Source organism: Cetorhinus maximus, chromosome 21 (assembly GCF_964194155.1).
Source record: "Cetorhinus maximus chromosome 21, sCetMax3.hap1.1, whole genome shotgun sequence".
In the NCBI taxonomy this organism is placed as follows: domain Eukaryota; kingdom Metazoa; phylum Chordata; class Chondrichthyes; order Lamniformes; family Cetorhinidae; genus Cetorhinus; species Cetorhinus maximus.
The window spans coordinates 9,024,485-9,050,274 of record NC_135899.1 but is presented as its reverse complement, the minus strand read 5'-3'; the positions used below and the strand labels follow the sequence as shown (position 1 = coordinate 9,050,274).

General features: G+C 44.3%; 1 protein-coding gene across 2 annotated transcripts in view; it reads left to right on the top strand.

Moving 5' to 3' along the window:
• atf6b (activating transcription factor 6 beta) overlaps window positions 1-25,790 on the top strand; it is a 106,869-nt gene that overhangs the window by 33,272 nt on the left and 47,807 nt on the right. For both annotated transcript variants that reach the window (XM_078566514.1, XM_078566515.1), the window contains exons 2-6: window positions 11,437-11,519; window positions 12,882-12,975; window positions 15,454-15,548; window positions 16,997-17,165; window positions 22,712-22,906. In XM_078566514.1, the coding sequence (XP_078422640.1) occupies window positions 11,437-11,519; window positions 12,882-12,975; window positions 15,454-15,548; window positions 16,997-17,165; window positions 22,712-22,906 (636 nt within the window). The remainder of the gene's footprint in view (window positions 1-11,436; window positions 11,520-12,881; window positions 12,976-15,453; window positions 15,549-16,996; window positions 17,166-22,711; window positions 22,907-25,790) is intronic.

Below are 25,790 nucleotides of genomic sequence, written 5' to 3'. Positions count from 1 at the left end.
CCCTGTCAGACCCTTCCAATATGCCAGGAGTCTCACCCCTTCTGCATGTTGCCCTCGAGGTGGCTGTGGTGGAGAAGAGACTGTTGTTCACCTCCTTGTGGAATGTGCCTTTGCAAAGAAGGTCTGGAGAGATACGCAGTGGTTTTTGTCGAGGTTCATCCTGAGCAGTGCTGTGACACAGGACTCTGTGCTCTACGGGCTGTTCCCAGGGACACACACCAAGACAAACATCACCTGCAGCTGGAGGATCATCAACTCGGTGAAAGACGCTCTTTGGTCTGTCCGAAACTTGTTGGTCTTCCAGTGCAAAGAATTGCCCCTGACCGAGTGTTGCAGACTGGCACATTCCAAGGTCCAGGACTACATGCTGAGGGACACAGTAAAGCATGGGGCAGCCGCTATAAAGGCGCAATGGAGAAAGGTCGCTGTCTCAGACCTTTCTGTCATAGTGCACCGTGGGGCTGGGAATTGTATAGACCCCTCGGGCTGTATGACTCAGAACGAATGTATACAGTGAACACTAAATGTATCATAGTTGCATTGAAGCACTTCAGAGCTCAACATGATGTGTGTCAATAACTCCAATCCCATTGCACTGTCTGACTGTCTGTAATGACCATATTGAAATGACTAATAGTCATTGATTGTATTGAATCACCTCTTGATCCATGTGGGAAAGTTGAATATGATTGCACTTTTTGTGGTGGCCGTTTTGTAATGTTCTTTCAGATATTTTATGAATAAAGTATATTTTTCCCAAAAAAATAGTGAGAATGTAACACTTCCCCAATTTCAAATGCACTGGTGACTTGTAAACCCGCATCTCACTGACAGAGGATGTAATGTTGTGTTTTTAATTTCAGCTGGTGCTGACTTTATTTTATAAATATATGTATATAAATATGATTGGGCTACTCTTTGGCTTCCAGCTTTTTGAAGTTCCACCCTATTTAGATTGTGAGGAGGGACAGGTTTCAGAACCAGTAGCATTGGGAGAAACAAGTTACCATCCAGTCATTTCAAAACCACTGTTATCAATACGCTTTCCTGGTGCCAGGGGACTCTGACTGGGATTCTTTGCTACTGCACTCACCAGCCCTTGGCAAGGACACAAAGAGCAGAAGTAGGCCATGTGGCCCCTTACCCTCTGTGTCATTCAATGATCTTCCACCTTTATTCTACTTTCCCTTTTCTATCCCCATAATCCCTCACGCACAGTGTCCAAAAAACCTTATCGGTCTCAGTCTTTAATTTACTCAACGTCGAGCACTCACTGCTCTGAGGTAGAGAATCTTGAGAGATTTGCAGGGCCCTTAGGTGGAGAAGTTCCCCCTCAGCTCGGCTCTAAATGGTCAAACCCCTTATTCTGCCAGCAGCATTTCTCACATGACAACAACGACAGTGCTTCAAAGGCGCATCATTGGCTGTGAAGCACTTCACCTTTCACCACAGCAGGACATCCCGCTGTGTATAAACACACTTTTGTTTTTGTGTGATTCTGTTTGTGGGTTTGTTTTGTTGTCGCTCGTGGCCAATGTTCATCCCATGCCTGGAGCCTGTGTGTGAGGATATCACCCTTGCAGAGTTAATAGTTCTGATGCAACACTGCCTGTAGATTGAGGGATCGAGGAAGTTAGTCCATGTGACCTTGCCAGCATTTTGATAGTTAAACTGGAAAGGAACCATCTGAGCTTATCAAGCCAGAATCAAGCTATAAAGAGTTCTGAAGTTTTGTATGCTCTATAAAAATTTAATAGTCTGTTGATGGAACAGAAGTAAGCTTTGTGAAGTGGGTCATGCGTCGCTGCCTCAATTTCATTTTTGTGTTGTGTTTTTAGTTTCTCTTCCTCCTCAGTTTTTAACTCCATGACTTCTAACGCTCAGTATATATACAGCTTTCACGGTTGGCCCCCTTTATCTGGGGTGGGGTTTGCCCCTTTTGCAGATGGCTGCACTCGGAAAGAATGTGTGAGGAAACAGGTGCCCTGTTTTTGTCTGGTTGGCAAAGCATCAGTGACTGAGCCAGTTAGCTCTGTAAACTCGTTGGAGAGCTGCTCCTTTGTCACGAGTTACATGGAGAGGCTGAGAGAAGCTGGGATTTTTCCCTGAGCACAGAAGATTATGGAGTGATCGTCACGAGGTTAGGACTCATGCGATTGGGGTAATATATTGGTACAGAATGAGTATTGACTGGTGGCAAGAAAACAGGGTAGGATTAAGGGGTCATTTTTGGGTTGGCAGGCTATAAGTAGTGAAGTCGCACACGCATCAGTGCTTGGGCCTTCACTGTTAACAAACTATATCAATGACTTGGATGAGGTGACTGAGTGTATTAGTCCAAATTTGCTGATGTTACAAAGCTAGGTGGGAAGGCTGCAAAGGGGTATGGATAGGTTAAATGAATAGGCAGAAAGTTAGCAGATGGAATAGAATAAGGGGCTATGTGAAATTGTCCACTTTGGTAGGAAGAATGGGAAGTCAGAATCTTTTTTAGGAGGAGAGAGGCTGGTAAATGGAGGCCTGCAGCAGGATTTGCGAGTTCTCTACAGATGCAAGCTGCTATATAGGTCATGTTGGTAAACAAATAATCTGTCAACCTTTATTGCAAAGTACTTGGAGTATAAAGAGTAAGGAAGTCTTGCTGGAATTATACAGGATTTTAGTGAGGTCATACCTGGAGCACTGTGTACAGTTTTAGTCTCTTTATGCAAGGAAGGATAAACTTATGTTTATCCTTCACAATGATTAATGAGACTAATGAGAATAATAATAATGGAGATCAATGTGACTGACTCCTGGCATGGGAGGGCCATCCATTGAGGAGAGATTGCATCGAATGGGCCTATTGGTGTTCAGGTGAATAAAGGGTGATCTTATTAAAATGTATAAAATTCTTAGGCTCTTACTTGAGAGCCTAGAAATCTGTCAGAGTAAAGGGTAACTATTTAGAACTAAGATGAGAAATTTCTTCACTCAAGGCTGTGAATGCTCAGTCATTGACCACGTTCTTGAATATACTCAGTTTTTATTTGGACTCTTATGAGAATTGAGGGGCTATGAGAATAGTGTGGGAAAGTGGAATTGAGAAAGTTAGCTATCTTATTGGCTGGCTCAAAGGGCCTTATGGCCTTTTGCTACTCTTTGTTTTTGTGTTCTTAATTGAGGTGGTCAAAATATTTGTTTTTGATAGAGTACTTAGAGAATTTGTTTCCACTGACGTGAGTTGGTAATCAGATGAGACAGATTTAAGATAATTGACAAATCCAGGAGGGAGTTTATAGATTTTTACAGCAGTTACCTATGCTTGATCTGGGCAGCAGAGGGAGAATCCAAGATTCTATTCTACAGCCTTCCGGACTTAATATTGAGTTTTCAGATCACGAACTCTCTCCTCCATTCCCACCCCCTTTCCGATCCCCCTTTTTCCAATAATTTATAATTTTTTTACAAATATATTTTTCTTTTCCCTCCTATTTTTAAATTTATTTCTATCTATTGTTTCATCTCCACCTTAAAGCCCATTTCGATCCCTTCCCCCCACCCCACCCCCACTAGGGCCATCTCCCACTTGCTCGTCCTGCTTTCTACCCTTAATGTTGCCATTAGCACATCCTTTAGATAATATCACCACCGTCAACACCCTTTGTCCTTTTGTCTGTGACATCTTTCGTAGTCTCTTCTTGGCCTCCACCTATTACTGGCCCCCTATCGAGCTCCACATGTCCCACCCACCCCCCTCTACCAGCTTATATTTCATCTCATGTCTATATGTCTTAGTTCTGATGAAGAGTCATATGGACTCGAAACGTCAACTGTATCCCTCTCCGCAGATGCTGTCAAACCTGCTGAGTTTTTCCAGGTATTTTTGTTTTTGTTCTAGATTTCCAGCATCTGCAGTATTTTGTTTTTATTCTATTCTATCACCCTTGATCCCAATCACCTCTGTGCTCACTGACCTACATTGGCTCCCAGTCAACCAATGGCTTGATTTTAAAATTCTCACCCTGTTTTCAAATTCCTCCATGGCCATACATCTGTCTATCTCTATAACCTCTTCTGAGATATCCGTTCTCCTCTAATTATGGCCTCTTGTGTATTCCAAATTATAATTGCTCCATTAGTGGCTGTGCCTAGTCCCCAAGCTTTGGAATTCCCTCCCTATGCCTCTCTGCCTCTCTACCCTGCTTTCATTCTTCAAGAAGCATCTTAAACCTACTCCTTTGACTAAGCTTTTGGTCATTTGATCTGATATCTCCTAATGCGGCTTGGGTCATGCTTTGTTCATAATGCTGTGAAGTGTCTTGGGATGTTTCATTATGTTAAAGGTTATATATAAAGATTGCCAGCACCTTCCAAACCCATGACCTCTACCACCTAGAAGGACAAGCGCAGCAGACGCATGGGAATACAACCACCTGCAAGTCCTCCTCCATGTCACGTCGCATACCTTCGTGACCTGGAACTCCCTCCCTAACAGCACTGTGGGTGTACTTACACCACATGGACTGCAGTGGTTCAAGAAGGCAGCTCACCGCCACCTTCTCGAGGCCAACTAGACATGGGCAATAAATGCTGGCCTGGCCAGCACTGCCCACATCCCATGAATGAATTGTAAAATTTTTGATACAGAGCAGAAGGAGGCCAATTGACCTGCTGTGCCTGTGCTGGCTCTTGTTCCACTCCCCTGCCCTGTTCCCATAGGCCTGCAAGGTTTTTCCCTTTCAAGTACAATATCTTTCTACTTCCCCTTTGAATGTTACCATTGAAGCAGCTTCCACCACTTTTTCAATTAGTGCATTCTAGATCTTGCAGTGTAAAGAAAAAAATCAGGAAGTCTATAAAAATAAACTTTCTGTTAAAACTGGCCTAAAATGGTGTCAATTAATGTGCTGAGCACACTTAAACTACAAAGGAGCACAAGCTTGCTGCTGATCAAGTCTCCTGTTGCTCATCCAGAGCAGAAGAACATACAGTTCATCATTTGAATCCTGCTGCTAAATGATTCCAAGTTTTTAACCCCCTATACCTGAATGTCCAAACCACCGGTTAACGAATCCTTCAGTGAAGGATAAATCGGGGGAGCAGATTTTGCTGTAATTATAGAAAGTGCTGGAAATACTCAGCAGGTCGGGCAGCATCTGTGGCATGAGAAACAAAGTCTGAGTATCGGGGTGACGACCTTTCATTGGTTCAAGGGCCTGAAACCGCATGCCCAAAGACACGAACTGAACTGTTCCCCACCCCGCTATTCCAAAAGCATCAAAATAGAGAAGAGGTTAAAAATGCAAACACATTTCTGATATGAGGCTAAAAGGTTGAATTTGGGTTCAAAGCCATTAATACGCCAAGAATGTTTTTAGGGAGTTTCTTTATAAGACGAGTTTTACCAGCTTTTATCCACTATAGGAGCTCACTGCTGCATACGAGAGACAGTGCTCATTTCAAAAACTGTAATGTGAATGTCACTATAATGGTGATTAACTTTAATGCTTAGCTTCTCTTGCTCCTGCTGCCACTTTGCATGAGCTTGAACACTTCAAACTGCTAACTGTCTCCTAATTCAGACCAAAACCCCTTCACCCAACACCCCGATGCTCGCTGACTTACATTGGCTATTGGTCCCTCAGCAGCTTGATTTTAAAATTCCCTCCCATGTTTTCAGATCCCTCCACCTCCCCCTTGTCCCTGTAACCTCTTCCAGCCCGTCAAGCCTCCAAGATATCTGTACTGCTCTAATTCTGACCTCTTGGGCTTGATTTATTTTTTATTGCTCTGCCATCAGTGGCTGCGCTGTCATCAGCCTGAGCTCTGGGTCTCCCTCCCACACCCCCCCTCTCACCACCCCCCACTCGCCACAACAAACCTCTCTTTCCTGGTTCAAGGCACGCCTTAAAACTTACCCCCTTGACCAAGCTTTTGGTGATCTGCCCTAATATCTCCTTATGTTGCTCAGTTTATCAAATTTTGTTGATAATCGCTCCTGTAAAACACCATGCAATGCCTTGCTACATTAAAGGTTCTATTTTCACGTAGGTTATTCTGAATAATTGGTTGTCAGTCAACCATCCTGATAAGATCGTCTCCAGCTGCTGGTGTGAGAATTATTCACTTATGAATGGATTCTAAGATAACTCATTCAGTGAGGTTGAGTCTTTGCCTTGCAAAACTGCAATTTATTTAGAGAGCATTGCTAACACACACATGTAATTAGCGGTTGCTCATAGATTAGAACCGTAGAATGATACAGAACGGAAGGAGGCCATTCAGCCCACCGAACCTGTGCTGGCTTTTTGTCAGAGCTTTCTAGTTAGTTCCACTTTCCCGCTCTTTCCCATGTAGCTGTTCCTTTTTTTTTACCTTTGTGAATTTATCTGGATTCCTTTTGACTGTTGCTATTTAATCTGCTTCCACCTTTTGATGTTGCAGTAAAGTTTAAGCCTCACTGCTTGAACCCAGGGCATTCTGATGATTTCTGCTTCCAATGCACTTATCTGAGGCTGTGGAAATTTAAGATGGCTGCTATTTGCAAAGTGTTGAGACCTGTCCTGTTTGTTCTTCAGCTGTGCTGAGAGTTGAAGGGTGTTGAAGTTCTTCCTGCTGTCCTTTCACCATCACCTCTGATGTATAATGTACACGTGCAGCTAGCCAGGGTCACTCCCCGCTTTCTGCTGTCTCCTCTCTTCTGCTTCGTGTTTCCTCCTGTTGTTTCTCCAAATTTTGGTTAAAATTTAAGGGAATCACTTAAAGAACAAATGGTGAGGTAGACCCTTTGCTCTGGAATCCTCTCTACCTCTCTCTCCTCCTCCTAAGACACTTCTTAATACCTACCTCTGTGACCAAGCTTTTAGTGACCCATCCCAATCTCCTTATGTAGCTCAGTGTCAAATTTGTGGTTGATCATCTCTGTGAATCACATTTGGATGTGTTACTACGTTAAGTGCACAACATAAATGCAAGTTGTTGCTGACATTTTCTCAAGTAGTGGCAACACCAACTAAATCCAGTTTAAACAGAGAAGTGGGCCTTCTGCCTCCCAACATGATTACATCTACAGTTCGAGTTTGGTGTTGCCATCTGCTACATAAGAGCTGTGTAACACCCGGGCATCACAACCAGCTGGAGAACACCATCCAGAAAGGATTATATTTTAGTATAACCCAGTTTTGTTAAGCAAATGAATATAACTATGAACAAATGTTTTATTCATTTATTCGGAATCAGGTGACTTAATGCAAAGTGTTGACCATCCATACACTTTGTATGGATGGTGCCATGGATTGAGCCTGTGTTTGAACATCTTGGACCCCACCTCTAACCCTCCGAATGCATGCAAATAAGATGTGAGTGACAGAAGTGTACCTGATCCCTTGTACTGATGTCATGCTTATATCTATGCAATTCAGGCAAAGTTCATGACACCTCTGATTTGTGCCTTGTAAATGGTGGGCAGGCAATTCTCAAACTGCCTTTGCAAAGTGGGCACTTGGGGAATTTGAACCAGCATTTCCTGGATATTTGATTCAGGTCTCTAGATTACTGGTGCAGTTACAGAACCACTGCATTACTGTACTCAAAATGAGTGACATTGTGAAGAAGTGAGATGGGGTTACGATGACTGGCTCTAAGTTAAGTGACCTCACAGCAACCCAACAGTTCCTGTGTGGGCTGCACACAAGTCAGCTCCTCTAAATTATCGTGCATGCAAGAAGTGTAGGAATGGTTATAAGAGTCCATGCCTGTGCATGAATCAGCCATGCACTGCAAAACTAAATTAGAGAGTACATAGGCAATCGGGCGTGGTGACTCTTGGCTGTTTAGCCTATTAACTCCCCTCTCTGCAACACCTGCCCCCTCTTTGAAAGTTAGTTATCCAATTGTGGAGTGTGTCTTTCTTTTCTGTGAAAGTATACCCATGCAGTGCAGGTGAACCCTGTTTCTTGCTAAATCTACCTATGCCAGGTCTTGTTCCAGGGGATGGAGGGACTCTACTGAGTGCTGATTAAGGTGCCATTTAGTGCAGGTTTTGAACCGGCTGCTGGCCCATGTCCTCCTTCACTGTCGTTACTTGAATTGGTCCCTGACTGAGAGTAGCTTTGTTGTTTAAAGGCAGAGGGAGCATTAGGAACTCAGGGACAGGAGTAGGCTGTTCACCCCCTTGAGCTGTGACACCACTTAGTTAGATCACAGCTGATTTGTACTTCTACCCAGCTTGGTTCCCTAACCCTTGGTGCGTAACAAAAACTCTAATTCCGTTTTGAAATGTTAAATTGACCCCCAGCCCCCCACCCCACAGCCTTGACTGCTTTTTGAGGGAGATGTGCAAATTTTTACTACCTTTTGTGCGAAGAGATACATTCCACCATCGCCCCTGAATGGCCTAATTTTAAGGTTATATCCTCTTGTCCTGGAACCCCCTCCCGCTATAGGAAATAGTTTCTAGTCCTTTAATTATTTCAAGTACCTCAGTTTAGATCGTCAGTCGTCATATTCATATCCAAAATAATACAAGCGTAGTCTAATCAACAGGGCAAATGAATATCAGGTTATTTTGGTAGTGTGATCTCTGAAGATGATAAGTACTTGGCAGAGGAATGCTGACATGTGAATTGATGCTTTCTGAACTATTGAGGTGTGTAGTTCCTGGTTATAGAAATTAGCTGTGCTCCACAGAGTCAAGAGCACCAACATTAAGTGTTTGACCAAACTTTCTCTTTAGGTGGCACTAAGCAGGCAGAATAGAATATGTGGGAGATGTAGAGGCTATTCTGGCTGCTTGTTTGTTTTATTTGTTCTGTTAGCTGGCAGGACCTACTCAACCATTCTTCCTTCATATTTTTGAGTGCCTGCACTCTCTCTGCAAATGCATCCATTCCTAATGATAACAAATGTGGTAGGTTTTTTGCCAAGGAGTGATTGGAATGAATTACTTGCCTGCAAACGATAAATGAACAGTGGGTCATCGCTTTGTATTGTAAATGTTCTGCTGCCTGTCTCATCCTAAGGCGCTTGTATGCAAAGCCTGGGAAACCAATCAAAGACCCACTTGTTCCTTTTATGCTGGAACAAGAAAGCGAATTAAAGATGTTGCTGAGTTTTTATTGATTCTCAATCTGCTGTTCCATCGTGGCTTGTTAAAATTGTTACCAACAATAAATGGCAACAAGGCTATGAGAATGTGGCACATTTCTATCCATTCTTAGCATGTGGCAATTTATTGCCCATCCCCAATTGACTTCGTGAATGTGGTGATGAGCTGCCTTAAACCACTGCAGTCCATGTGTAGATGTACCCACAGTGCTGTTTGGAAGGGAGTTCCAGAATTTTGACCCAACGATGATGGAGGAATGGCAATATAATTCCAAGTTGTGATGGTGTGTGTGACTTGAGCTTGGGAATATCTGTCGATGCCTTTTGCACACTCCCTCTTTCTCCCCCTCTCCCTAGAGAGGAGGTGGTTGGTGACTAGTACACGCCACACTTCCTACTCTTTACACAGGTCATCACTCCTCCTTGTTCCATCCAGCCATTCAGCTGTATTCCTCATTCTTCAGCTGTTACTATCAACTGTCTCCCATTTTCTCTGCAAAAGCAGCCCTGACAGCCTTCTCTCTCAATCCCAGTTCAAGGACACCCTAATAGTAGGTCCTCCTCCATGTCCACCTATCTCTAACACACTCCTGCATTTTAGCTGCAGTTCATGCTCACTCTGACACCATCATTCTGTTCTTAAAAGGAATTGCAGCAGACCAATTATACCTTTCAAAGTTTGCTGGGTCATTATGGACTTAAAATGTTTTATCTCTTTCTCCTCCTTCCCTGCCACCCGCATCTCCTCCTCCCCACCAACCCCCCTCCCCACCCTCGTCCACCACACTATAGCAGCACTTCCTAGTTTGGAAATGCTCTGAAAATTAGGGCCAGACCTTTCAGGAGTGAAATTAGGAAACATTTCTACACACACACAGCTGGTAGAAGTTTGGAATTCTCTTCCACAAATTGCAATTGGTGCTGGGTCAACTGTTAACTTTAAATCTGAGGCTGATAGAATTTTGTTAGCCAAACGTATTAAGGTATATGAGACAAAGGCAGTTATATGGGGTTAGGTCATAGATCAGCCATGATCTCATTGAATATGGGACAGGCTCAAGGGGCTGAATGGCTCCCTCCTGTTCCTATTCCATACTTATCCTGTACAAATACTTGGGCTGGAGCAAATGTAATCGCTAGAAAACCAGCGAACCATATCCACTGTAGGAGCCTAAAGGTGTATGATAGCACATAAATCACTACTGCCCCACACTGACTGGAGTAAGTTACTGAACAGTCGAAGCTAGGTCCAGTATGTGTATTCTAGTCTACCCTGCGGCCATTCCCTCTACAGCAATAATTAAATGATCCTGCAGCTGTATGGCAAGGTCCTTTTCGTGGAGTGGGTAAATGTGACCCACACAGAGCATCAGAACTTCATAATCGACCCACAATCTCATCGCACACTTTGTGTTTGGAAGGAGTTTTGGCCTCTAGCACAGCCTGGCCATAAAGTTGGTGACACATTTTGTTTACCAAATGCCCAGTATTTGACAGAACCTCAGAAAAACTCTCCACTTCTCTCTCTCCACGTGAGCAAGCTTTGTAACCATGGCTTGATAGGTGACAGCTTAGGGAACTAGATCGGCATCGTGAGTGAGTTCAGCATGTGCAGCCCGTAAGCATAGACTCATTTCAGTGCTTGGTATCTTCGGAACATTGTATACTTCGAATCTCGAGGCGAAAAATGTGCCTGCTGATCTGCTTTAACTTGTATGTAACATTGGAAGTGGATCATTGCCTCCCAGGATAGGGAAGTTGGAAGATGAATTGGGGGACAATTGAAGATTTTGGTTCAGAGGAGACTTTAAGGTAGGGGAGGGTTATCTTGGTAAGAGGGCTTTTGGTAGAAAATTCCAGTGGGTAGTATCTGAATGCGTTTTTCATGATATGTTTTGATGCAACTAAATAAGGAGAAACTGTTTCCATTGGCAGGAGGGGCAGTGACCAAATGGCAGAGCTTTAAGATAATTGGCAAAAGAGCCAGAGAAAGAAAATGAGAATTAAGTTTACACAGTGAGCTATGACCTGGACTGCATTGCCTGAAAGGAGTGAACAGATTTGGTAGCAAATTTCAAAAGGCATTGGATCAATATTTGAATGGGAAATACTTGCCGTGGGAATTATTGGATAGATCTTTCAGTTAGCTGGTACAGACATGCTGGGCCAAGTGGTCATATTTCTGCTGCTTTGTGCAGCAAAGGGATGTCTGAGGTGGAGAAAAGGCAAACTGGAACATAAGATTGGAGCAGTTTGCAAGGAGAATTTGGACTCAACTATAAGGTGTGTTGTGCACGGGGTGCAGATTCAATTGAGTTAATAGTAAAAAATCTTTACTTTCTTTTGCAGATGCCTGCCTGTATGACTGTGAAACGATGGAGGAGTTGGATGATTCCACTGATCTCTTTCGCTGCTTTGATAATGTCACTGAGGTATTAACATTAGAGTGCAGGAATGCTGCATCTTTTCTGTTCTGTAGCCCTGTAGCAGTGTGTTTGCTTTCCATGTCGACAGTGCTGGGTACAAACACTCATGGGACCTTTTGGAGGCATATCCGAGGGCAATGTCTAAACTTAAGGATGCTGCAGAGAAACTGGAAATGGAGAAAGAATGTGGCCCTCGTTTTAGTCTCCACCATAAGAGAAAATATCTTCCCTGTGTTCAGTGGGTTTTTACTGCTTGGACCCGATGACCGAGGTTTGGTCACCTTCTTGACAGCATTAGTACGCAGGTTTCATGTGGGAAAGCTGACTTTCACAGGAAGACCATGTGAAGGTTGCTGTCTGCAAACCACCCCCGCCCCCGCAGTGCTATTGAAGCTCTGCCATAGGCAATAAAACCCGTGCACTCGTCTGGAATCCTATAACCCCTACTGGAACACACTCCATACTGTGCAAACTGATGACAGCCCCACCTGTCGATGGCACGCCTCCTGACTGACTGCAAACAACACCGACCGTGACCTAGTAACTGACCCGAGTGGTGAAGTCCCAGCTTTCAACCTTCCACGGAAAATCTGAGCAACCCTCAACCGCTTGAGGACAGGCATGGGAGGACATGGCCTCTTGCTCCATAAGTGGAACATGAGGAACAACTCAATTTGTGACCGTCCAAGTCAGACCATTGCTGAACTCTTGCCCTGAGCGATTCATTGCTGGTGGCCTCGCAACCATTCACACTGTCAGCTGAAACTATTGACTGAATTGTTAACCTCTACATCGAACCCTGCTTCCCCAGCCATATGAAATATCTCTATCCCCACCTTATCAAACCCTTACAATTTACAATCTCTAACAGGAACCCCACCCCGCTCCTCAGCCTCCTTCCTTATAAATAAGTTATTAAGTGGGATTGCTGAATTTAATGGTGAATGGTATTTTTCAGCTAAGCTGGTTCAGCAGGCATAATTCAAACTGGGAAAGTACAGGAAAAATGTCAGGAAGCGGTTCTTCATGCAGTGACTGGTTAATTCTGGTTCTTCCACAGAAAGTCAGATTCTGTGATGGGAGAATTGTAGGTTTCAATGAGGTTGATGGGCCAAATGGCCTCCCTCATTTGTGCTAACTTTGGTCGTGACATTAAACCAAGTCGGGCGGATATATAAGATCTTGTGGGATCTTGCTGTGCAAAAATGGCTACCGTTTTTCCATACCAAATGTAATCCATTGCCTCTAAAGCACCTATTGGAGGGTTCAGAGGACATGAAGGTCAATCTATAAATTCATCTTCTATAATGGAATGCAATTTCTTGATTGTTGTGGAGTTGACCGTCCTTTTTAACGTCTATTTTTCAGTTTGGCACAGAGTTGGATTTGGATTTGAATTTGAATATGGACATTGGAACATCAGACTTACCTTGGAATCAGATCAATGGAGGCCTCTATTCAGGTAATGACTTGTAGTTAAACTTGCGACTCAGGGATTGGAATCGCCACTTTCCTGTATAAAATGTGAACCTTAGAAACTAGGAGCAGGAGTAGGCCATTTAGCCCTTCGAGCCTGCTCTGCCATTCATCATGATCATGGCTGATCATCAATAGCCTGCTCCCGCTTTCTCCCCATATCCTTGGATCCCTTTCGCCCCAAGAGCTATATCTAACTCCTTCTTGAAAACATACCATGTTTTGGCCTCAACTATTTTCTGTGGTAGCAAATTCCACAGGCTCACCACTCTCTAGGTGAAGAAATTTCTCCTCATCTCAGTCCTAAATTGTCTACCCTATATCCTCAGACTGTTACCCCTGGTTCTGGACTCCCCCACTATCGGGAACATCTTTCCTGCATCTACCCTGTCTAGTCCTGTTAGAATTTTATAGGTTTCTATGAGATCCCCCCTCATTCTTCTGAATTCCAGTGAATATAATCCTAACCAACTCAATCTCTCCTCATATGTCAGTCCCGCCATCCCAGGAATCAGTCTGGTAAACCTTCGCTGCACTCCCTGAATAGCAAGAACATCCTTCCTCAGATAAGGAGACCAAAACTGCGCACACTATTTCGGGTGTGGTCTCACCAAGGCCCTGTATAATTGCAGCAAGACATCCCTGCTCTTGTACTTGAATTGGATTATATACTTAAAAAGGGAAAATTTTTAGTGGGATAGCAGGACTAATTGGACAGCTCTGTTTGGCTGATCACCCTCGCCTCTATCAGAAGGTTGTGGGTTCAAGATCCACTCCAGGTTTCTGGGCTGGCACTCCGAGAGACTGCTGAGGTGTGATGGCTGACCTTTGGGTCACAGCACTGAAGAGCAAGCGATGCAGCTCCTGGTATCTTAGACAATGTTCTTCTTTCCATCAGCACCACCTGAAACAGATTACCTGGACGACCATTTGCTGGTCATGACACCATGCAAATCAGCTGTCCCGTCCACTCACATAAGAGAGCTTTGCAGAAAGAATTTGGTGTCCCTGAACTGTGAAGTGCTACGAAAAGTTCTGTGGATGTTGGATATTCTTATATAAAATACATAATGTATTCAAGGTTGAGTAAGAAAAGTAAAAGACTTACATTTATATAGCACGTTTCACAACCAACGGATATCTCAAAGCACTTTTGAGTCACCGATGTAATGTAGGAAACGTGGCAGCTAATTTGCACTCAGCAAACCATCACAAACAGCAATTTGATAATGGCCTGACCATCTGTTTTTTGTGATATTGATTAAGGGATAAATATTGGGAAGGACAAAGGATAACTCCCCTGGTATTTCCCAAACAGCACCATGGGATCTTTTACATCCACCCAAGCAAGCAGCTGAAGCCATGGTTTAACGTCTGAAAGACATCAACTCCAAGAGTGCAGGGCTCCCTCAGTACTGCATTGGAGTTAACCATGATTTTTGTGCTCAAGCTCTGGAGTGGGCTTTGAACCCGACCTTTGTAATTCAGAGTTGTGTCTGCTACCAACTGAGCCATGGCTGGTGCACAAGGGAGTTAAGGATTAAAGGGGGCAGGCAGGAGAGTGGGGCTGAGGCTGCCGTCAGATCAGCCATGATCTTACTGAATGGCAGAGCAGGCTTGAGGGGCCAAATGGTCTACACCTCCTATTTCTTATGTTCTTATACAAGCTCCCCTGTCCTCCTTTCTATTAGAAATATTCACTTTATGAAAATATCACAGAACTAAAACTGGCACCTTTTTAAAATGTGTGTGCCTGGCCACTTTCTCCAGTCTGTCTACTGGCCCTTCCATAATTATAAAAACAGAAATGAACAAGTTTCTGGGTGTGCTGCTGTTGGATATCTTGTAACTTTATTTAGTTTGCAGTTTAATAGTGCTGTACTTCCCAAGGCTTTGCCTGCTCTGGTGGCGAAAATAGTTGCAACTTGTGTTTCTAATTTTCCAAAATATTCTTTGCTTTGAGGTGTAACTGGTTCCCATATAATTCATGGTGCAGTGCTGTTTCCAATTAATCATTCACGCCCTATGCCTCAACATCTAATGATGTAATGCGGGATATGCAGTCCATGTATAAATGCCAGTTGATGTTGATGAAAAGATGACTTGAGAAACACGAATTTGCAATTGTATAGTGCTTTCAACAGCTTGCATTTAGAGCTGGCGGAAAGTCTGGGGGCAGTCGGACTGGCTAATTGGAGCCTGTATGCGCAGTCACACATGGAGTTGTGTGTTTGCAGAGAGTGGAGTAGGCAGCTTAACCACATCTTAACCTGCCTGCCCACACCTTACAGGAATGCTACTGATCCTGTACCTCTTGTCTTTCAACATCATCTGAACTGACATTGAAATGGGGGACTTGTCAGCAGAAATCGCGTGGATTTATCTTGCTGTAACCGGGTTATTGCTTTTATTACTCAAGCCATTATTAATGTTTACTAAAGCTGAGCTGCACCTTCTGCCACAGACCTGCAAGTGAAATTGGAACCGCTTTCACCGGCATCTTCTCGCTGTTCAGATTCCTCACTTGCCTCCTCTTGTGACATTCCCCTTTTACCACTGGTAAGCAAATTATGTTCTTGGTTTGTAACATGACTAGTTGACCACCATCTTAAACTGATGGTTATATCTCATGCAGTTGAGATCATGGAAAACTATATTGAATAAGTATTGGTTGAAACTACTCTCCAGCCATTTTCCTTTGTTTCTGGAGCCTCTTTGTGTGAGCAGCACCCTGCAAAAGCTCAGCTTGAGCTTCCCTTGGCACCTCTGTCGATAAACAGCCGTTCTTCTTCAGATCAAAGGAAAACCATCCCAGATGTGTAGTCAATTGGAGAACGTCTGTGACTTGAGCCTTCCTTTCCGAATAAGGGGAATTGGATATATGCTTGAAGAAAAAAATTGCAGGGCTATGGGGAAAGAGAAGAGTGGAATGAATTGGATAACTCTTCCAAAGAGTTATCCAAAGAGCTGGCACAGGTGTGATGGGCCAAATAATTCCGGAAGTTCTCCCTTGATCATCAGGAGGCTCACTTGAGATCGCTTGAGGCTCATGCACAGACTGCTGCTAATTGCTGGTCCACCTCTTGGAAATCGAGCATAGAGGCGCCTTTACCCAGCATTCATAGTGGTAGAGGAAGCCTTCTGTCTTAACCACTTAGCCTGTGAAGGGCTTTCACTGCTGCTATAACACTGAGGTAACCCTGCCTTTGAGCCATTCCTTGCCTTTCTCTCATTCTCCAGCTAGAGAGAGTAAACGGAAATGGTGCAAACATTCTGAACATTTAGGCTGAGGAGAGAGAGAGAGAGAGGGAGAAAGACCTGTTCATGCTGCTTGGCAGTCCTCTGGCCAAATGACAGGTGCAGCTTTTTAGACACACATTGGGCATCTAGATTAGGATTGAAAATCCAGAGAGTCTGTTGATACCACTGTGTCAGTCAGTGAACTGGAGACAGGATTTATAGCAGGACTCATAGCAAACAGTCTATATAAACAGTACACTACAGCAAATAGAGTCTAGTTAAAAACGAGTCTCAATGACCTGCAGCAAACCAAGCTTGTGACCAAAACTACAGTAAAGTCTCTCGATAAAAGTTAGTTGATTTTGCTGGTAAAATTCAGTGATTGAAGGACAATCCATAATGCAAATTGATTGTCTCTCCAGCAAAATACAGACCGTGGAGAATGGATACATGATACAAATTAATTGAGTAAAATCACTTACAGTAGTGTGATTTCCAGGTGTGATTAATGGGGGAAATTACTTAATTGCCTATATTGTGACTGGAGATAGCAGCATCTCTATACACTGGCTTGAAAATCTCACGTCTATGAGCCATGCCTTTGGGAGAGGCCAGAGGGTCAAGGTGCCCAACTTTATATCATCCATATGGGGGTGGGGGGGTTGCGGGTGGAAGGTTGGGAAAATAATAGGAAGCAAACCCTTTTTGTAAAATTTTACAAGTCACATGAAGTCACTCCTGCTTACCTTTTCTCTTCCAACATGAAGCCTCATCAGACCCTAAACACGGAGTCAACTCTACCAGTTGTGAAAACCGAGGATCCTCCGACACCACCATGCGCATTTGGGGATGTTCTCAACCCACCACTGAATGATGTCCAGCTCAATGTGGTCAAAAAGGAAAATGGGACCTCGCCAGTGAAACAAGGACCAGCAAGTAAATGACATTCTTTTAAAGAGCGGATTTGACCGTTTTGTTTCTATAGTAAAGCTTTGATAGTGAAGCTCGGCCCAATTCTTCAAAAGAAAATGCTTTGAATACCAGTCCCAACAGTTGCAATCTCCAGGTTAGGCGCGCCCCATGTGCTACACAGAGCTTGGTGAGGCTGCCACTGTGATTTGCCTGCCAGACTCTAAATGGTCACCCTAGAGGAGGTATAAGTGTTAAACCACTTAAATTTATATTGGCAGAATCAATGTTAGCACTAAGGAATGGAATTTGTTATCACTTGTCTGGAGCCACAGTTAGATCACACTTGGAGTCCTGTGAACAGTTCTTGTCTCCATATTCTAGAAATGCATGCAAAGGTACTGACATGGGTGCAAAAATTATTTACTCGATTGACATCGGAACTGAGAGGCTACACCTATCAGGAAAGCAATTTCCCCTCTAGAAAAGAAGAGTGAGGGGGCGCGGAATGATCTGAAATCTCTTAAAATTATGAAAGGATTTGGAAGCATAGACACAAAGATGTTTCCACTTGTGTGGTGACCAGAACCAGGGACCATAATTATAAGATAGTCACTAATAAATCCAATAGGTAATTCAGCAGAAACCTCTTCCCCAGAGGGCGGTTGAGAACGTGGAACTTGCTACCACAGAGAGTAGTTGAGGTGAATAGCATTGATGCATTTAAGAGGAAACTAGATAGTCAGATGAAGGAGAAAAGCATAGAACGATATGTTGATGAAGAAAGGTGGGGACAAGGCTTGTTTCGATAATATGCACTGGCATGGACCAGTTAAGCCAAATGGCCAGTTTCTGAGCTGTAAAGAGGAGAGTGTAAGAGGAGGACCATGGGACAGGCAGTTAGCAGCACCTAGAGGAGAGTGCGAGAAGAGGACCCTAGGACAGGCAGTCAGCAGCACCTAGAGGAGAGTGCGAGAGGAGGACCCTGGGACAGGCAGTCAGCAGCACCTAGAGGATCTAGTCTATCTAGAGGATCTAGCATCTAATCTACACAAGTAGAAGTAAGGGTAAAATAAAAGCAAGGGTTCATATTCTATTTAGTTAAGATATATCTGGGGAGCTCAGTCCTGTGATTTGCACATCCTGCGCTATGTGGGAAATCCTAGACGCTCCTGGTGGCCTGGATGACCATGTGTGCAGGAGGTGCCTCCAACTGGAGCAACTCGAGCCCCTGGTTTGGGAGCTTGAGCGGCAGCTGGGCACCACAGTGCATGCACAAGGCTGAGAGGTTCGTGGATAGCATGTTTCAGGACGTGGTCATCCCGCAGCTTAAGGAAATGCAAGCAGGGAGGGAATGGGTGACTGCCAGACAGAAGGGGACCAGGTAGTGAGGGAATCCCCTGAGTGCATCTTGCTCGCAAACCGTTTTTTGGCCTTGCAAAACAGTGACAGTTCCTCTGTAGAGGCCAACCAGAACAAAGGCCATTGCACTGTGGGTGGTCCAGCTGCTCGGTGGGGAGGAAGAAGTGTAGAAGGGCAATAGTCGTAGGCGATTAGTTAGTGAGGAGAGTAGACAGGCGCTTCTGTGGCCGTAGACACGACTCCAGGATGGTATGTTGCCTCCTGGGTGCCAGGGTCAAGGATATTACGGAACGGCTGCAGGACATTCTGAAGGGGGAGGATGAACAGCCAGAGGCCATGGTCCATGTTAGGACCGATGACATAAGAAGAAAAAGAAATGAGGCCCTACAAGTGGACTTTAGGGAGTTAGGTCTGAAATTGAAAAGCAGGACTTCAAAGGTAGTAACTTCCAGATTACTCCCGGTGCCACGCAGTAGTGAGTATAGGAACAGAAGGATAGAGCAGATGAATGCAAGGCTGGAAAGATGGTGCAAGAAGGAGGGCTTTAGATTCCTGGGGCATTGGCCGTTTCTGGGAGAGTTGGGACCTGTACAAGTTGGACTGGTTACATCTGAACAGGAACGGGACCAACATCCTCGCGGGGAGGTTTGCCAATGCTGTTGGGGCAGGTTTAAACTAAATTGGCAGGGGGATGGGATCCTGAAAAGTAGTTCAGAGGGGAGAGAATCAAAGATGGAATTAGAAGTTAAAACGCTAGTGAGTCTGGAAGGCAGAAGAAACACAGGCTAGATAAGAAGGAAGTGAGTTTAGCAAGGCTAAATGGAATATATTTTAATGCAAGGAGCCTGAGGACTAAGACAGACGAGCTGAGGGCACAGGCACGTGGGAGTATGATATCATAGCTATGACCGAGACTTGGCTAAAAGAAGGGCAGAATTAGCAGTTCAACATTTCTGGTTAATAGGGTATTCAGACAAGATAGAGAGGGGGGTGGAAGAGGAGGGGGTGTTGCAACATTGATCAAGGAATTATTTATAGCAGTGAGGAGGAATGATATCTTGGAAGGATCATCAATTGAAGCAGCATGGGTAGAAGTAAAAAACACAAGGGGCAAACACGCTGTTGGGTGTATACTGTAGGCCCCCAAACAGTCAGGGAGAGATAGAGGGTCAAATATGTAATCAAATTTCAGAGAAGTGTAAGAATAATAAGGCAGTAATAGTGGGGGAGTTTAACTACCAAATATTAACTGGAATAGTTTTAGTATGTAAGGTAGGGATGGAGCAAAATTCTTAAGTTGCATCCAGGAGAACTTTTATCGTCAGTACATAGCCCAACAAGGGAGGGGCAGTTCTGGACCTAATATTCAGAAATAAGCCTGGGCAAGTGGAAGGCGTATGAGTAGGGGAGCATTTTGGAGATCTTGACCTCAACTCAGATTTAGGATAGTTATGGAAAAGGTTAAGGTTGGGCCGGGAATAAAAGTTCTAAACTGGGGAAAGGCTAATTTTACTAAGTGGAGATGCATTTTGGCCCCAAGTGGCCTGGGAGCAGCTACTTGCAGATAAAACTGTGTCAGAGGAGTGGGAGGCATTCAAGGAGGAAATAGCGAGAGGACGGGGCAAATATGTTCCTGTAAAGACAAAATGGGGGCCACCAAATCCAGGGAATCCTGGATGTCAAGGGACTTAAACATTAGGATTAAGAAAAAAAGAGAAGCTTATGTCAGATACTGAGGGCTCAATACGGCAGAGTCCTTAAAGGAGTATAAAAAGGGGGAACTTAAAAAGGAAATTAGGAAAGCTAAGAGAGTGCATAAGAAAGCATTAGTGAGTAGAATAAAGGAAAACCCAAAGGGTTTTTTTTAATATATAAAGAGCAAGAGAATAACTCGAGTGGGGCCAATTAGGGACCACTGTGTGTGGACCTGGAAGACGTGGGTACAGTCCTCAATGAGTACTTTGCGTTGGTCTTCACAATGGAAAAGGACGACGCAGATATAGACAGAGTGGAAGACTGTGAAATATTGGAGGAAATTAACATAGAGAGGAGGTACTAGCAGGTTTAGTGGCCCTCAAAGTGGATAAATCCATAGGCCCAGGTGAGATGTATCCCAGGCTGTTGAGCGAGGCAAGGGAAGAGATATCAGGGGCCCTGGCAGTAATTTTCAAATCCTCTCTGGCCACAGGTGAGGTGCCAGAGGACTGGAGGACTGCTAACGTTGTCCCATTATTAAAAAATGGAGGAAGGGATAGACCAGGAAATTACAGGCCAGTCAATCTAACCTCGGTGGTAGGGATGTTGTTAGAAAGAATTCTGAGGGACAGAATATATCTCCACTTGGAGAGGCACAGATAATCAAGGATAGTCAGCATGGAGTTGTTAAGGGAAGGCGTGTTTGACAAATTTGATGGAATATTTTGAGGAGGTAACCAGGAGTGTTGATGAGGGTAATGCATTTGATGTGGTCTACGTGGACTTTAGCAAGGCTTTTGGTAAGGTCCCTCCTGGCAGACTGGTCAAGAAAGTAAGAGCCCAAGGGATCCAAGGCAAAGTGGCAGGTTGGATCCAAAATTGGCTGAGAGGCAGGAAGCAGAGGGTGATGGTAGAGGGATATTTATGTGACTGGAAATCTGTTTCCAGTGGGGTTCTGCAGGACTTGATGCTGGGGCCCTTGCTGTCTGTGGCGTACACAAATGATTTGGACTTAAATATAGGGGGTATGATCAAGAAGTTCGCGGATGATACAAAAATTGGTAGGGTGGTAAATAGTGAGGGGGATAGCCATAAACTGCAGGAGGCTATCAATGGACTGGCCAGGTGGGCAGAACAGTGGCAAATGGAATTCAACCCAGAAAAGTGTGAGGTAATGCACTTGGGGAGGGCTAATAAGGCAAGGGATTACTCTATGAATAGTAGGACCCTGGAAAGTACTGAAGATCAGAGGGACCTTGGTGTGCATATCCATAGATCCCTGAAGGTAGCAGGGCAGGTAGATAAGGTAGTTAAGAAGGCATATGGGATTCTTGCCTTTATTAGCCAAGGCACAGAATATAAGAGCAGGGAGGTTATGTTGGAACTGTATAAAATGCTGGTTAGGCCACAACTGGAGTACTGCGTGCAGTTCTGGTCACCACATCATAGGAAGGACATGATTGTACTGGAGAGGGTGTAGAGGAGATTTACCAGGATGCTGCCTGGGCTGGAGGGTCTGAGCTATGAGGAAAGATTGGATAGGCTCAGGTTGTTTTCCTTAGAGCAACAAAGGTTGAGAGGGGCCATGATAGAGGTGTATAAGATTGAGGGGCATAGATAGGGTGGATAGGAAGGCACTTTTTCCATTAGTAAAGAGGTCAGTAACCAGTGGGCATAGATTTAAGGTAAGAGGTAGAAGGCTAAGAGGGGAGTTGAGGAGAAATATTTTCACCCAGAGGGTGTTGGGAGTCTAGAATTCACTGCCTGAAAGGGTGATTGAGTCAGAAATTTGTAACATTTAAGTATTTAAGATTCACTTGCATTGCCATAGACTCCAGGGTTATGGGCCAAGCGCTGGAAAATGGGATTAGTGTAGTCAGATCTTTGTTGACCGGCACGGACACAATGGGCCGAATGGCCTCCCTCTGTGCTGTAGACGTCTGAGTCTATAAATACTCTAAGAGCAGATAACACAGCACTGAAACAGCATAAGGCTTCTTCTGTTGTCCCTCAACAGAGTATCTCAACCCTGCTTCAGAACAGCTCCAAAAGCTGTGGGATGATGTTCCAATTGGTGTTGAATTAGGAGCCATATTTATGCTGTCAGCCAAACTGTGATTGAGACAGACCAAACAGACTTCACATATGACTGTCAGACAGAAGAATCTTTCCCTCACTCGATTCGAGCCCAGGTCCCAGAGGTGACAGGCCAGTGTCTGTCACCCATTGCATTGCCCATTCCTTACATTCTACTTTGAAAGTTTGCTTTGTTCTGGATTTTGCGGTTGAGATTTATGAATCGTGCAATAACCATTCATGTTTTCATAGTGCTAAAATATAAACCAGTGGGGTGTTTTGAATATTTCCAAAAGTGACGTCGTGTTTTATAGTTGTGCTGTAGCTGGAGAATATTGTATTGATCTTCACTGCCTGATTCATGATGCTGAGATCAGGCAGCAGCAGAAGGTTGGATGAGTGTTTTCCGTAATTTCACTTTTATTTCTCCCACACTCCAGTTCAAGCTACCACAAATATGAAGGCCAGCAGCATCCTGTGCAGCAAGCCGAGCATCCAGCCCAAGCCTGTTGCCGTGACGACGCGACCCACTGCCCCGGCCACCAGTCCAGCAAAGACCATCATTCTTCAGTCGGTGCAGACCAGCCTGCCCGTGTCTCAGCCGCAGAGCCTGCCGTTGAAGCAAACCATTCCAGGTTCATGTCTGCTGCCACTTTCTTATTTGAAGAGCTTTCTTTTATAGACCTTTTCTTTCCACTTGAAAGCTATGATTGAATCTGCTTCCACCGCCCTTTTCAGCCAGTGCATTCCAGTTCATCACAACTCGCTAATAAAAGAAAAAAATCCCCTCCTCTCCCCTCCAGCTGTTTTGCCAATTTCCTTAAATCCATCCCATCTGGTTATTGACCCTCCTGCCATTGGAAACAGTTTCTCCTTATTTATCGGTTAATAAAGCATGCAGGACCCTGGGCTTTGTAACCAGGACATAAAGTAGAAAAGCAAACAAGTTGTGTTAAACCTGTATAAAACACTGGTTCTGCCTCAACTGGAGTGTTATGGCAAGTTCTAGGAACCTCGCTTTAGGAAGGACGTGACGATATTAGAGAGGATGCAGAACAGATTCTCAAAAATGGTTCCAGGGATGAGGCACTTCAGTTATGTAGATAGATTGGAGAAACTGGGCCTGTTCTCCTGGGAGAAGAGAGAATTAAGAGGAGATTTGATAGATGTGTTCAAAATCATGAGGGATCTGGACAGAGTAGATTGGGAAAAACCGTTCATGTTGGCAGAAGGGTTGAGAACCAGAGGACACCAATTTAGGGTGATTGGCAAAAGAAGCAATGGCGACAAAACCCCATTCACCCATCACTCCTTCCTCACTGACCAACCTTGGCTCCCTGTCCAGCTAGGCCTCGATTTTAAAATTCTCACGCTTGTTTTCAAATCCCTCTCCGGCCTCGATCTTTCCTACTTATGGAACCTACTCCAGCCCCAAAACCCTCTGAGCTATCTGCTCTCCTCCTATCAATAACTCTGCCATTGGTGGCCGTGCCTTCAGCTGCCTCAGCCCTAAACTCTGAAGTATCTTGCCTAAACCTCTCCAGTCTCTCCTCCATTTAAGACTCTCTTTGACCAAGCCTTTGGTCATTTGTCGTAATATCTCCATGTGTGGCTCAGTGTTTGACACTCCTGCAAAGCCCCTTACAATGTTGCACTACGTTAAAACATGATATAAGTTGTTTTAATGTCAGCTGTTGCTGCTGTTATGCACTGTTTACTTTTCGCCACTTGATGACACAAGTGAACAATGTGTAAACTGGAATATGAATTTGCTCACCAGGCCCCTATGGAAACTGGTAAATACTCAGTTATATAGCGACAGAAAGAAATGCAGTACAGTGCAGGGCTGATCCAGCTATGTACTTACTAATGCTCTAAATCAAACAGGAACCCAAACACATGCACTGAATCTCAGTTAAATTAAAATTCATACTCTCATCAGAGCTTCAACATCAAATACAGGGCTTTTTAACTGTATTTGATTTCAGTGTAGTCGAGCTGAGCTGGTAAATACTCCGTAATTAATTGCTCCTTTATAGCTATAAAAGGTCCTTTCTAATGAGTGCACTTATGTCTTTGTAATGCTTTCCAGTGAAGTGGTCTTTCAGGCAGTTCCTCTATAATCCAAATACAATGCTTTCCACACCACATGTGCCTGTGAACATTTAATCTGTGATAAAAGGCTAATAGAACACTGACCTTCATATCCAGATGACTAGAACACAGAGTAGAAATATGCGACACCTATACAAAGCCCTTGTTCGACCACACCTGCATTATTGTGTTCTGTTCTGGGTTCCACACCTTCAGAAGGACATATTGGCCTTGGAGGGAGTGAAGTGTAGATTTACCAGACTGATCCTTGGAGTCCAAGGCTTATTGTGAGGAGAGATTGCACAAACCAGGAATTCAGACAGTTAAGGGATCACTTGATTGAAGCTTTCAAGACATTAAGGGGATCAGGTGGGTTAGATATGGGAAGCCTCTCTGCTGGCTGGGGAGTCCAGCAATAAGGAGCATAGACTATAAATTAGAGCCAGACCATTCAGAGGGAAATTAGGAAAAGTTTCTTACAAAGGATGGTGGGAGTTTGGAACTCTCTTCCACAAATGGCAATTGATGCTCAATCAATCTCAAGTCTTAAATTGCTAGATTTGTTAGCCAAATGTGTTACGGAATATGGGGCAAAGACATATGGAGTCATGTTGTGGATCAGCCATGATCTTCTTGAATGGCAGAATAGGTTTGAGGGGCTGAATGGCCTCTTCCTGTTCTTGCATTCTAATAAGGTCGGTAAAAGGACCCTGTGGTTTATAGTAAACCAAGTGTACTGGGGGCAACACACTCACTCACCCTTTGGCAATATGGCCACTTTGTATAACACCCCTGCTTCCTGTTGTAATGCAGGACAGCTGGTTAATGCAATGTATTGCTGTCTGTGGTGACAGATGCTTAACACCCTCAGCTGTAACAAAATAGGGAATCTTTAGCAGAGCAGCTACATCCAGTTTGTAGCCCAGCAGTAGGTGGGCGTAATCACCAAGGCCCCTTCGCAACCAAACAACCAAGGCTCCTTCAACAGCACCTTCCAAACTCGCGACCTCTAGCACCTAAAAGGACAAGGGCAGCATGTGAATGGGAACACCAACACCTGCAAGTTCCCCTCCAAGTCACTCACTGTCCTGACTTGGAACTATAAGCGCCATTCCTTCACTGCTGCAGGGACAAAATCCCTGAAAACTCTCCCTAACAGCACTGTGGGTGTACCTACATCACAGGGACTGCAGCGGTTCAAGAAGGCGGCTCACCACCACAAGGGCAATTAGGGATGGGCAATAAAAATGCTGGCCTGGCCAGTGATGCCCACGTCCTGTGAAAGAATAAATAAAATCTTGGTGCTACTGTGTGCTGCAAGGTGGTTGTAACTCACTTCCGAACCTCTGTGCATGACGTGTGAGTAGCTAAGGGGTGATAGATTGAAGGTGACTGGCCAAGAAAAAAACAGAGGCAATGAGAATT